Source organism: Antechinus flavipes, chromosome 2 (assembly GCF_016432865.1).
Source record: "Antechinus flavipes isolate AdamAnt ecotype Samford, QLD, Australia chromosome 2, AdamAnt_v2, whole genome shotgun sequence".
Lineage (NCBI taxonomy): Eukaryota > Metazoa > Chordata > Mammalia > Dasyuromorphia > Dasyuridae > Antechinus > Antechinus flavipes.
In genome coordinates this window covers 619,780,771-619,794,768 of record NC_067399.1, presented here as the reverse complement: position 1 = coordinate 619,794,768, position 13,998 = coordinate 619,780,771, and the positions used below count along the sequence as shown (strand labels likewise).

Genomic DNA, 13,998 nt, shown 5'->3' with positions numbered 1-13,998 from the left:
ACTCCTATCACAAAGATGTCTGGACAATGCTAGAAACATGACAATTTCTAGTTACTGTTGGCTCTATCTGAGTCACTAATCTGAAAGGGGAAAAGAAAAAACCAGATGACTCACTGCTGATGCAAAAGTCTGACCCAAAATAGCCTAATTCATTGTCATGAATCTTAGCAAGAGAACCAAATTCCACGATTCCTATCACTGTTCTCTTAGCTCCACTGTATCTGGATGGATATATATATAGAGAGAGAGAGAGATTTGAACTCAGGTTCTCCCGACTTTAGGGCTGATGCCCTATCCACTGCGCCACCTAGCTGCCCTGAAAGGGAAACTTTTGAGAAATTTTATTAGTATTTACTAGTATTCCATTCAATTAACATAAGGTACTTACTTCATGTCTGAGTACTGTGCTAACAATGAAATGGCCCCTCAAGAAGCTTATACTCCCCTGGGGAGAAACATCATGGACACAGAAAAACAACTACAAAATACTAAAAATAAAGTAAATGGGGCTCATTAACAATACAAGGAGACCTGGAAAAGCTGCCATGTTTTCAAAAAATGGATTGGATTTGTTGGGCTTGCCCCCTGGAGAGCAGAACTAAAATTAATTAGGTGCAAGTCAGAGGAAAGCAATTTTTCATTTCACAGTAGAAGGAAGAACTTCCCAAACAGGTGTGGCTATTAGAAAATTAAGTAGATTGCCTTAAGAAGTAGTGAATTCCTTGTTACTGAAATTCTTCGAGATAATTCCGGGGAGAAGATTCATGAAAGGAGGAAAGATTGCATTTAATCAAGATCTCTTTAACCTGGGGTCCCTTAATTAACTATCAAGTCTAAATGCAGATCATAGCATACAGTTTTCAATTTTTTTTTCTTTCTTGAGGCTTTTCCCTTTTGTTCCGATTCTTCTTTCACAATATGAGGAAATATGTTTAATATGCTTGTATAATCTATATATGCTTGTTTTGGGCAGGGGGAAGAAGAGGGAAGGATGAAGGAGAAAAAAGAAATCAAAATCTTTTAAAATTAAATGTTGAAAACTAAAGAAAATGTAAAAAACAAAATGCAGGTCTTGCTGCCTCCGAGTCCCATATAGTATATGGCTCCTAGCTGGCTCAAAGGGGCCTGTGGACGGATTTCAGGGAGTCAGTGAACGTGAATGAAAAGAAATTATCTATTGATTTTCATTGACCTCTATCTAAAACTTAGCATTTCCTTCTATTGCAATTTTAAAAGAAAAATTCTATTCTGAGAAGGTTTTACCAGATTGACAAAGGGTCCATGACCCAAAATAATTTAAGACAGGAGAAAAGATCTCCCTGCCTCTAGAAATCAAATTTATTTTCTTTAAATCAGTGTTAAGCTGGCAGATTTGTTTTCTTTTAACTCATCTGCTAGAAGTATCTTGTGATTCCATGAGTCATATCATATGTATATGGTAATAATGAATCACAAAAAATTTATTATAAACTTATTATATGCCAAACCCTATACTAGGTGCTTAGGATACAAAGACAAAAATTAAATAAGTCCTGCCCTCAATACTTTTACATTCTATCAAAGAAACCATATGTACATAAACCAGTACATTAAAATAGAAAAAGATAAATGCAAAGTAAATAACCCGTGACCTTTCCTTTCCTCCTACTCCCTTTTCCTTGAATGATCTTTTTCACTTCCCCAGCATCTCCCCCCCAAAAAAAAATTATTCTGTTTATATTTTGTATGGGATTTTGTATTGGGAAAGTCTATGTTTCCCCAATAGACTATAACATGCTCCTTAATGACAGGGCAGGTTTCATTTTTGTCTCTGTATCCCTAGTGTCCATCACAGTACCTGACACATAGTAGGGACTAAGTAATTGTTTACTGATTGAAGTACTCTAATAGAATCAGACTCCAAAGCAGAACAAACACTTGCCTTACACAGAACAACATTCCTTAGAATCATGACATCCTTTTATTAGTTTGAAAGGAAAAAAATGCAGGACTGTATGAGCTGTCCAACTCTTATTTACTCTGATGTTCCTTAATAAAACAACATGAGGTAATGGAAAGAATGAGCTGTGAATAAGAAGGGCTGGGTTTGAGCCCCAGAACCCCAGTTATTAGCTGTGTTGTCACATTGGAGAGGTCAGGTAAGGTCTCTGTGCTTCAGTGATCACTTTAGAAAATTAGAGAATGGCCTGGAGGATCTCAGAGATCCTTGACAGTTTTCAAAATCCATGACTTTAAGTACCTATAATAAGTGTTTCCGAACCATCTACAAGCAGAGATTATCATTCAAATCAGTTCCACAGACACTATCAACCCAATTGAAAGGGTGTTGCCAGTGGCACTTGAGTATTGTTCATTGCTCCTGTGGTGAGGAAAAAAGATGATAGAATTTACCTCTGTGGCCAAGGGAATTCAGTTGCTTTTTATTTAATGTGGGGGACTAAATAGGACTGGCTCTGTAGCCTCATTGATAGAGGCATCTTCTGAATAAAAGAAATTCCCTCCATCAATGGAAATCAGCACTTTGTCTCAACTTTATAGATTTAGAGTTACCTGGGGCAATTTGAGGTAAATTGATTTACCCAGAATCAATCAGCTAGTATATATCTGAGACAGGACTTCATACTTCAGACAGGTACTGCTGCCTCAAAGGCTCACTCTCTCTTCACCACCCCATGGTGTCTCTCATGCATATCATTTAACACATTTCAGAGGGTAAATATCAGAAATGTTGGTTACCACTCTAAAATCTAGGAATTTAAAATTCAGCTGGTGAGACAATTATTTAACTCAACAAACATGTAAGTCATGGTTCTAGGGCCACATGGGATGCAGAGATAAAGAGAATGTCCTTCTTCCTTGGATGTTAAGGTCAGTTGCATCTTCTTTCGCGGAGTTTTTTTTTTTTTTTTTTTTCCTTCTCTCAGTTCTAAGTGATTTTTTTTTTCTCCTTGAACCTTCATCCTACTATGTGGGCTTTGCCTATGTGTTTATATTAAAATTCAATTCAATTCAATAAACAACAATTAAGTGTTTACAATGTGTCTGTGACTATGGAGGGAAAAAGAGTGCAAGCATGTATACAGTAGACCATTTGTCGAATTGAATTCCCTCTTCTGGATGACTATTCTGTCTCAAGTCAGGCACCTAAAAATCTGAACCTCTTAAGATAGAAAAACTGTTTTCCTATAAAGAAATCCAGTAAAAAAAAAAAAAAAAAAAAAAAAAAAAAACTTGGCCCTATAGTCAGAACAACTGAGATCAAAGCCTACTTAAATACTTTCTACTGATTTGACCTTAGGCAAACTCCTAAGCTTCCAGGGACCTCAATTTTACAACCTGTAAAATGTGATAGGTTAAATGAGCTCAGCCATTGCTTCTAGCTCTCTCACCATGCTTTTAAAATATTGTTGCCAAACACAGTGCAAAAAGAGAGGCTTTCTCAGAAATGAATGCAGAGGTCGACACTCACTTGTCACTGCTTTCAATGATACCAAGAAAATCTATGAAAAATCAAGAATCACAGGATTTAAGAGTTAGTAGGCACTTCGGTAGCTTCTGGTTCAACCCAAATAGAAAACATAAATGAAAAGTAGTTATCCAGATCAACTGTGTTGGACTTGCCTCTTTTCGACAATGCAGTGATTTAAGGAAATTCCAATAAATCTGGGATGGAAAATGCCTTCTGCTTCCAGGGAGAGAACTGTGAACCTTAAGCATAGTATTTTTCACCTTTTGTTGTTGTTGTTTGTTTGCTTTTTTTTTTCTTGTGTTTTTTCCCTTTTAATCTTTTTCTTGTACAGTATGACAAATATGGAAATATATTTTAAGAGAATTACACATATTTAACCTCTATCAAATTGTTTTCTGTCTTGGAGAGGAGGGAGGTAAGAGAAGAAGGGAGAAAAATTTGGAACACAAAGTTTTACAAAAAAGAATGTTGAAAACTATCTTTACATGTATTTAGGAAAATAAAATACTACTGAGAAAAAAAAGAAAAGTAATCATTTATTCTCCACCTGAAGACCTCCAAGCAATCACTCCCTATCCAGGTAGAACATTACACTTTTGAACACTTTAAGTGATAGAAAGAACTTCCTCATCAAAACTAAATTGATTTGTTTATAACCTCTATTCATTACTTCTAATTCTGTCCTCTGGAACAAAACATAACAAATGTTACATTTCTTCCATATGACAGCCCTTCAAGCCCTTGAAAACTGTTATCATATGTATTCTTTTTCAGACCAAAAAACTCCACTTCCTTTGACTCATCCTCAATTGACATGAACTTGAGGTTCAAGGGCCATTGTACATTGTAAGATGATATTATAGTAGCAATGCTGATCCATTCAATTTAATGAGTATTTTTTAAGAACTTACACTGTGTACTAGCCTGGAGATGATAAATATTTAATTACAGGGGAAAGGAGATATGGTGTGCTCATAGGGAAGAAACACAAAGTAATTTGAGACAAGAAAAGATATTAACAATTTGGTAATGAGAGAACTGGGATTGCCAGGAATGGGGCAAATTTTGCATAGGAATTAGTACCTGGAATCAGCCTTCTCTAAAGATTAGGGTTTCTCAGAGATAGGTGAAGAAGGATCCCACTTCAAGAATAAGGAACAATCTGTGAGGATCCAAGGAGGAGGGAGACAGGATGTTGAGTTTGGAGAGCTATTAGTAACACAGATTGACTGGAGCACAGTTTGAGGGAGAGTGATAGGAAGTAGTCTGGCTAGGTAGGTGGAAACCAGACTGTGGAGCATCCTAAATACCAGTCTGAGAAGTCTGAATTCTGTCCTAGAACCAATAGGGTAGAAGATGATTTGAAGGCATGAGAATATATGGAAATTAATAATGGAAAAGGTAGAGAGAAAAAGAAAAAAAAGACTACCAAGACTACCAAAAAACCAAGAAGGTGGGCCTTATATAGTCTTCTAAATTTGTTGTTGTTCAATCACGTTTGAGACTCCATTTGGTGTTTTCTTGGCAAAGATACCGGAGTGATTTGCTATTTCCTATTCTAGCTCATTTTATAGATGAGAAAACTGAGGCAAACAAGTATAAGTGGTTTGCCTAAGGTCATACAACTAGAAAGAATCTAAGGTCAGATTTGAACTCAGGGAAAAAAGTATTCCTAACTCTAAGCCTAGTGCCCTACCCACTGCTCCACTAAGCTGCCCCAGTCTTCCAAATGCAATTATTCAAAAAAAATTTTTCCAATATCCATTTGCAATATTAATAAGCCCTTGTTTGAAATTTCATGTTAAATGTATTAAATTTAAGAAGCAATGTAGAGCCCTGAGTTAGGAGTCTAGTCTTTGCTTGTTGATAATCATGTATTAAAGGATTTGGGAATCATAATCATGTTTAAAGACTGAATTTGTCAAGGGGAAATTCAAGAAAACTTGAGAATTTGGAGGAGGGGGGGAGAAAGAGAAGGAAGTTGGCAAGACAAAATAGTTAAAAGACTAGTATGGTTAGGAAAAGCAAGTTGGATTTAATTGTCAATGCACTAACAGATGAGAAGTCACTAATGAGGTGAGAAGGAAAGTGATAACAAGTGATGAAGACATACAAACTTTCAGGAGAAGAAAGCACTGAGGATCTCACTTCCAGCAGAGAGTGTGATATCTGTACTTTTGCCATATTCAAGTAATAGCTAACTATGCTCAAAATGAAGACTAATCTTGCTTATAAAATAGGAAGTAAAAGGAAAAAAAGGAATACCCTTCTGTTTTGTCTTCCTTTAAAAAAAAAAAAAAAAAAAAAAAAAAAAAGCAGGTCAGTTGGAAAATGAAGATGAGAAACGATCTGTAGAAGCAGAGTATTCTTGACCAGTGTCAGAAGGTAGGAGAATAAAAGAATATGGCACAGAAGGTGGAAACGATTATTGAATATGTTGAACTAAGCAACAGATAGGATGCTATTTCCAAAACAGAGAGAACAGTTGAGTCTATTGAATTGACCATGAAACCTTAGGTCAGCCATTTAAATTCTCTTAGCTGAGATTATATCTATGGTCATAAATGCAGAGTTTAAAGTGGCCCAAGAGACCACCTTCTCCACCCTCTTATTTTTTTTTTCAGATTAAGGAAATTGGGAGTCAAGGACTTTAAGTAATTTGCCCATGGATATTCAGATAAGCATCAGAAATGAGATGTGAACTCACATCTTTCTTTATGTCTAAAAAAAAGTGGGAGGATGTGGATTTAAAAAATTCTGAGGTCCTGTCCAGCTCTCTAATCCATGAATCTTTGACTTCACAGGTCCAGTGTTCTTTCCATTAAGACAATAGACTTATTTTTCTCATCTTTAAAATGAAGTCAGACTAAATAGTGTCTAAAGTTCCCCTTCCCCAAATCTAAATTCTAATTTTCTATGTTCCAAATGATCTGAGCTTTGGAAAGATATTAAAAGATCCCTGATTGTGTCTTTATTTTTAAAAGCATGCATAATAATAATAATAATAGTAGTAGTTGAAGTAATAATAATAATATCAAGGGCAGCCAAGTGACAGTAAATAGAGTGCTGGTCCTAGAATGAGAAAGACTCATCTTCTAGAATTCTGGTCTCAGACATTTACTGCTTTATACCTACTATGACCCTAAGCAAGTCACTTAACCCAGTTTGCCTCAATTTCCTCTTCTGTATAATGAACTGGAGAAAGAAATGGTAAACCATTCCATTATTTTTCCCAAGATAACTCCAAATGAGGTGACAGTTGAATATGAATGAAAATGACAGTAATAATAATTAGCATTTATATAGTGCTTTAAGGTTTACAAAGCACTATATGTATATAAGATTATATACTTAATTATATATTATAGCTAAATCTTAATTTATATATATATGTATGCATACATATGCATATTATGTGTGTATATGTACACATATAAATATACATATATAAATAAATAATCACTTGATCCTCACAACAACCCTATGAAATAGATGCTATTATAATTCTCATTTTACAGAAAACTGAAGCTTTGTGAGGTCAAGTGACTGCTTGTCCAGGATCAGACAGCTAGTATCTGAGGTAAGATCTGAACTCAGATCTGACATTCTATCCACTGTACCATCTTGCTACTTTTCTCTTATTTTTTCCACTCTTTGTGAATAAGGCATTTTTAGCTCAACTGAAATGATATATTTTTCTTATAAAGCAAGATTCATTTGACATAGAAGACAAGCAATTCATGTCAGGTCTATTAACTGGAGCCACTTTAAACTGACCACTTTAGTCTAATGGGTTGCAAAATGACAAGCATCTTCAGAGTGAATTTTCAGGAGTCTCTTCTCTTCCATCTGTGGGCTCTGTGGATATATTCAACCTCTGAAGTGTCTGCAAATCAAACTGTCTCCAGTAATAACCAAAATCTGTCTTTGCTTGCTGCCCTCCTGTGCCTCTGATTGATACCAAATGCTGTTAAAGAGCCAGTCCCAGAAGGCACAGAGATGGCTTCCTGGGGCAGCTTTTTAAGTGGGATTTCACACTCTGTGATGCAATAAGAGGAAAATTTATAGATTTCAGGACTTGGTGAATATCCTACATTCCAAGCGCTCTTCCCAGAGATGCCAACAGCCATCCAGTGATCAAACCAAAGATGGGATAAATTCTGGGAGTTATTCAGCAACAAAATATGCACTCTCCAAAATGACAGGGTATAATTTACTTGACAATATAAAGGGCAGGGCTTATTCAACCATAATATGACTGCCCTTTTTTTTTTACCAACACATTTTCCTCAATACTCAAATCTCTGTGACTAAAATGCCATTTTTACATGTTCCTTTTCACATTATACAATCTACCTCATAGTATTATAGTCGGCTGGCAATTTCTGAAGCTTGTTGCTGTTAACTAAGGCTGATAGATCAGGCTCCAGGACAAAATTTAACAAAAATCAAAATCATAAAAGACTGATTTACAATCCAAATTCACAATACTAGTTTTTGCATTAATAGTAAGAGTTGTAATTGAAAGTGAAAGTCATTTGCACAAGACTTTGCCTTCTAAGATTAGATTCACTTAAAAACCCAATTATAGATCAAAAGGTTGACCAGAGACAAAGCTAAAGGAAGTGAGTAAATCCATAGATACTTTCATCAAACTAAAGAACTGGACTGAGTGATCCATAGAATCATAGATATAAAATTGGAAGGAATCTTCTACATCTAATCCCTTACCTTTAGAGTTGAGGAAACTGAAACCAGGAAAAGTGGTGATCAAGTAAGCATTAAGACATGTATCCTCTAACTCCAAAGCCACAAAATGTAAAGATTTTTATATTTTAAAATCTCAACATTTGTCAGGGTAACTAGCCCCTAGAGGGGCTAGAAGAGGTTAGTACCCTCATTTTGAAAATTTGAAAATTTAACAGAGGTTAAATAATTTGACTAATATCTCACAGGTAGTAAAAGTCAAATCCAAGATTCAAATCTAGTCTCTTTAATTTTATAGAACCTCACTGCTTCTGCTCTTGGTGAGAAATGGAACAGCCTAGAAGAAAAGGTCCAGATTTGTAGGTGGGGGGTATGATTCCACCACTTACTAGCCATGTGGCTATGTGGGCCTCTTCTGAAGGTCTGTTTCTTACTCTACAACATGAGACCATGGGTATTATCACTTGCTTTATCAATACCAGGCTGCTAACTTTAGAGTCTAAAGCCCTATATTTTAATTCAAAATTTGTCAATCATTACCCATATGACCTTAGGCAAATTATTTAACCCCTATTGTCTTGGGTTTCATCTTGATGATTTTCTCATTTGCCAAACTCACTCAATATCTGCTACAGTCAGAAACAAAAGTAGTAATACTAAATTAAGAGGATTTGTGACTTAAAGCATGATCAGGTTAAGTACAAATGTCTAGCCAAAAGGAAAATAATCCCCACCAGAAAGAAAATTTCATCCGATCAAGGATAACTGGCAGCCCATTGTGAAGTTTTGCATTTCAGTCTGTGAAGATCTGAGTTCTTACCTCAGTGGGTGGTGAATACACTGTGCTAGATGGCAGGGCATAATTTTGTTTCCTCAAGTCTTCTGCTGTAAAAATAACAAATATAAAGATAAAATGGCAAAGTCTGACCCCATCTAGATATATAGTCACATTCTCATATTTTCAAAGATGATTGTGAACCTGGAGTAAGGTTTCTGAATATTGTTGTTATTATTAGAATCCCACACTTTCCTATCATATAAGCTTACTGTCAGTTTATACCTTCTTGTTCATTCTCTGTTAATTAAGCCTACATGTTCATTCTCTCTAGTTTATACCTCCTACAGAAACCTTTAAAATTTAGTGTTAGAAATACTTGGATAACCGATTGTGTGTGCGTGCATGCTAGGAATTCAGTATGTCAGTGGAGGTATTATTAACCTACTAATAATTAAGCTACACTCTCTGAAAAGTTAAAAATTAGTATTACCCTAAGGGCAATGTAGATGGGCAGGGTGGCTGTGAGCAGGCTGATAGAAGTGGCAAACACAGAATAATGAAGAAATGCAATAAAAGTCTTGCTCAAAAGAAAAATGAGAAGTGAAAAAGAATGGGGCTCAATTACATGGCATGAATGAGGAATAGCAAATGCATGAGAGCAAAGAATAATTCTTGACATTCTTTGTATTCCCATCCTTTAGCATAGTATTGGGGACATAACAGGTGCTTAATCAATGCTTAATCAATCTCTTTTTCAAGGAAAAAAAAAAGAAAAGGCTTCTAGCACATTGGGTGAACCCTTGTGCTGAACTTATAGAAGACATGGACAGGGATTGAACAGGAAGTCAAGGATGAGTTATGGTCTGCATGCCTCAGTTCCTCATCTGTAAAATGAGCTAGGGAAGGAAATGATAGACCACTCCAGTATCTTTGCCAGTATGGGTCACAAAGCACTAAACATGACTGAAAAATGACTTGAGTGACATAAACCAGTCACACTACTAAGTGTTGAAGATACAAAAAGAGCCAAAAGACAGACTATGACTTCAAGGAGTTACAATGTAATAAGAGAGCCTGTTGGTAAACAAATATATACAAAGAAATCTATATACAGGATAAATAGGAAATAATAAAAGAAAGACTCTGGAATTAAGAGGAGTTGGGAAAGGCTTCCTGTGGAAGGTGGAATTTTAGTTGGACCTCAAAGGAAACCAGGTGCTTGCTCCAAAGTTTGCGTGTTGAGGATGTTATAGACAAACCATCACCACATCTAAATAAAGCCTTCCCTTTTTATTTCTTAGGCTCTGGAACTAGAAGGGACCATGGAGGTCATCTAGTCTGGAAGTATCCAATATGTGATCCATGGGCTACATGCAGCTCACAATACTGCCAGGGCACAAATCAGCTTAAAATCAAATAGAGAAATATTTAATGAAATAAAAAATCCCATATATCATAGAATAATATTCTAAATATTATATAAATATATGTATATATTCATATATTTATTATATAATTATATATTATAATATGCATGTTATATATAATATATTTATATATATATGATAATATACAATAACAATAAGTATATATAAATAATGATATGGCTAAAAATAAAGGCAATACATGATCCACAAAGATTTTAATGCTCATTTTAGTGGCCCTTGATTCTGTTTGAGTTCAACATTATTGATCCATTCTAAACCCTTTATTTTGAAGTTAAGAAAACTGAAATATAGAGAGGGAAACTGACTTCCTGAAAATCACACAGCAGTAAGGGACAGAACAGGACTCCATTTCATGTGATCTGATTTTTCAACTGGTACTTTTCCTACTGAGGCTTTGACATTCTGTAGGCCATCGTTAATGTTCTTCTACCAAATGAGCATCTGCTATAGATTTGCTGTACATGAAATTTTCTAAATTCAGCTCACTAATGTAATAGATTCATTAGTTCTCACTAACCACCAATTCTTAGGATCATCAGAATGATTTATGTAATTAAATAGCATTTCATTTCCCTATTCACTCTATTATGATTTAAAATCTCCATTTGTAAATATCGGGAGGTAAAGTTACAATGAGCAAATAAGATCCTGGGCAGATTACCCTAATGGTCATTTGTCTGTAAGGTACATAAGCCTCCATTATAGGGCAGAGAATGGACAACTAGATAATGCACGAGACTCAGAGTCTGAAAGAGTCATCTTCCTGTATTCAAAACTTATCTCAGACACTTACTAGCTACGTGACCCTGGACAAGTCATTTAACCTTGTTTGCCTCAGTTTCCTCATCTATAAAATGAACTAGGAAAAGAAATAGTGAACCACTCCAATATCTTTGCCAAGAAAACCTCAAAGGGGTCATGAACAATCAGACAAGACTGAAATGACTGAACAACATCAACAATATGAAGTAGAGAAATTAAGTAGTCATGAGAAGCAGTGAGCCATCTGTCACATCCAAAAGTTATTTAGGAGTCCTAGTATTATGTAATTTGCCTGACCTAGTTTGTGGAGAGTATGACAGAAAAGATCTCACTGTTACTAAGCTTACATCATTCTCTACATACTTCATTTTTTTTTTTTGTAAACAGAATATTTTTATTTATTTTCAACAATTTGCTGCAAAGATTAATATGGGGACTTGTAAAAGCTCTGATCCCTGGCAGAAGGGATTATCTGATAGAAGGTCTTTTTATGTATTTCCCCCCAAAATAGTTAAGGCAGGAAGTTCAACAGAATTTTTAAAGTCCCAGAACAGAAAAGAAACAAGAAAAGAATAGGATGGATAAGGCCTCTCTTTCATCTGTATTTCAGTACCAAAACAAAAACAACAATAAAACAACTCAAGATAAACTCTAAAACCTGAAGGGAACTTAGTGGCTATCTAGTTGAATATTCTCATTTTACAAATTTGGAAACTGTGACTCAGGAGAATTGGCCAAGATTATGTAAGTAATAACAGATAAGCTGGAAACCAGATCTTCTTACATTAAACTTACCAGATCACATGAGTGATTTACATCTTGTCCAAAATAATGTGAATTGAAATATGTTAAAGTCTCAATACACATCTCCATCCATACAAGGGTCCCTCCCAGAAACATAACTATAATCCCCTCTTTTTCTAATGTCTCTAGCTGAAGACATAAAGAGGAGAATAAATTCTAGATGAGATTATCCAAGTTTGTCTCTTTGAGTTGTCATTCACAATGACTCTTATTTAGTCCCAGTACAGAAGACTGATCAGCCATGTTGACATACAGAGTCATATGCATTATGGACAAATACAGTAATCCAGTAGGATGTTCTAGTGACCTGCAGAGAAATGCCTCAATGGTATGCCTCTGGCAATCAAAAGCTGCTCTACCTATGTGCTTTCTGCAAAGGTCACTCCCTGCTAGAGCAGGCTGCAGAGCTTCAGCAATGTCTTTCTGCACTCCTGCTTATCAGACAACTTGGATAGAAGAAAATCCCCAGGGGGAAAACAAAGATGCAAAACAAAAAGAGGGAATGGAAATCCAGAAACATAGAGATTTTGAAGGTGAAAGCTAAAGTGGGAACATGATGTACAAGACAAGGGAAAAAAGGGCATATATCCTGAAATGCTCAGAGGGCCTTTTTCTCCTCTTGTAAATCATGTTCTTTATATATGTATATGTGTGAATACCTTGTAGAACATATATATGTATATATATATGTGTGTGTGTATGTATCCAATGTATAATGTATAATATACATTATATGCATATGTTTATACACTATATTCATATATATTTATTGTGTAGATAAGATGCAGAGAGAAAGAGAGGGAGGGAAGGAAAGAGGGAGGGAAGGGGGGAGAGAGAGAGATGGAAGTAACATATAGCTATATAAGTATATAACCAGGTAAGTAGGTAGGTAGGTAGATAGATAGACAGATAGATAGATAGATAAAAAGATGATAGATTGATAAGTAGAAAGACAAGAGTAACAGCAATATGATTAGTAGATAAACAGAGAATTAGAGAGATAAATGGATAGGTAAATGGGTAGGTAGATACTAAATAGATTAGTGTATGGGTAGAAAATAGATTATAGATCAATAGACTGATAAGTAGATAAGTTGATAGATAAATGGTAGATAAATAGATAGAGCATTGGTTAAACACTATGCGCTAGATACCATGCTAAGAGCTGGGCATACAAATACAAATAAAAATATATAGTCTCTACCCTGAAGGATAGTATATTCTAAGGGAGAAAGATAACAACAACAACAATTAAAAAAAAAAAAAAAAAAAAAAAAAAAAAAAAACTGGATGGGAGCTAGAAGGGCAAGCCTGCTGGAGAGGAAATGGAAAAATTAGAGGGGAACTAAGTGATCTACACAAAATAATAGTGGAGAGATAAAATATGCATCTGTTCAGATATTCCATTGTTTCCAAAAGATCTCAACATTGCTTTGGTCCTGACTTTCTTGCCTTCTCTACTCTTCAAGCTCATTCTATAACTTGGTGCCTGAAGCCTTTGTGACCTAACAGGGGTCCTCAAACTACTGCCGCAGGCCAGATGCAGCAGCTGAGGACATTTAACTCCCTCACCCAGGGCTATGAAGTTTCTTTATTTAAAGGCCCACAAAACAAAGTTTTTGTTTTTACTATAGTCCAGCCCTCCAACTGTCTGAGGGACAGTGAACTGGCCCCCTATTTAAAAAGTTTGAGGACCCCTGCTAGAATAGCCTAACTCTTGTGTGACCTGCTCAGCCTGACATAATTTTTCACAAATCTAGTCCACAACCTTTTTTTTTTTTTTTCCAATTGGTGAGTTGCTTCTGGATCTTCCATTTCATAGAAAGAAGGGCTCAAGCCAGTCTATGTTCTTGATATTTTGGTACTCAAAACCATTTCCTTCTCACTGAGAACCTTCTACCTTCTCCTTCCAGATCCCTTTATAGCAAGCACCCTTTTGTGTGTCTTTTTCAATTATAATGAAGCTACTTGAGGGCATGGATTTTTTTTTTTTTTTTGCTTGTATTTGTATACCTAGCACTTAATATAGT

The 13,998-nt window shown here is 35.5% G+C and overlaps 1 protein-coding gene across 4 annotated transcripts in view; it reads right to left on the bottom strand.

Annotated features, from left to right (window-relative positions):
• Positions 1-13,998, bottom strand: part of PTPN20 (protein tyrosine phosphatase non-receptor type 20) — a 159,612-nt gene that overhangs the window by 75,705 nt on the left and 69,909 nt on the right. For 2 of the 4 annotated variants that reach the window (XM_051981907.1, XM_051981908.1), the window contains one exon: positions 8,997-9,061. In XM_051981907.1, the coding sequence (XP_051837867.1) occupies positions 8,997-9,061 (65 nt within the window). The remainder of the gene's footprint in view (positions 1-8,996; positions 9,062-13,998) is intronic. The other 2 variants (XM_051981906.1, XM_051981909.1) reach the window with 1 other exon arrangement.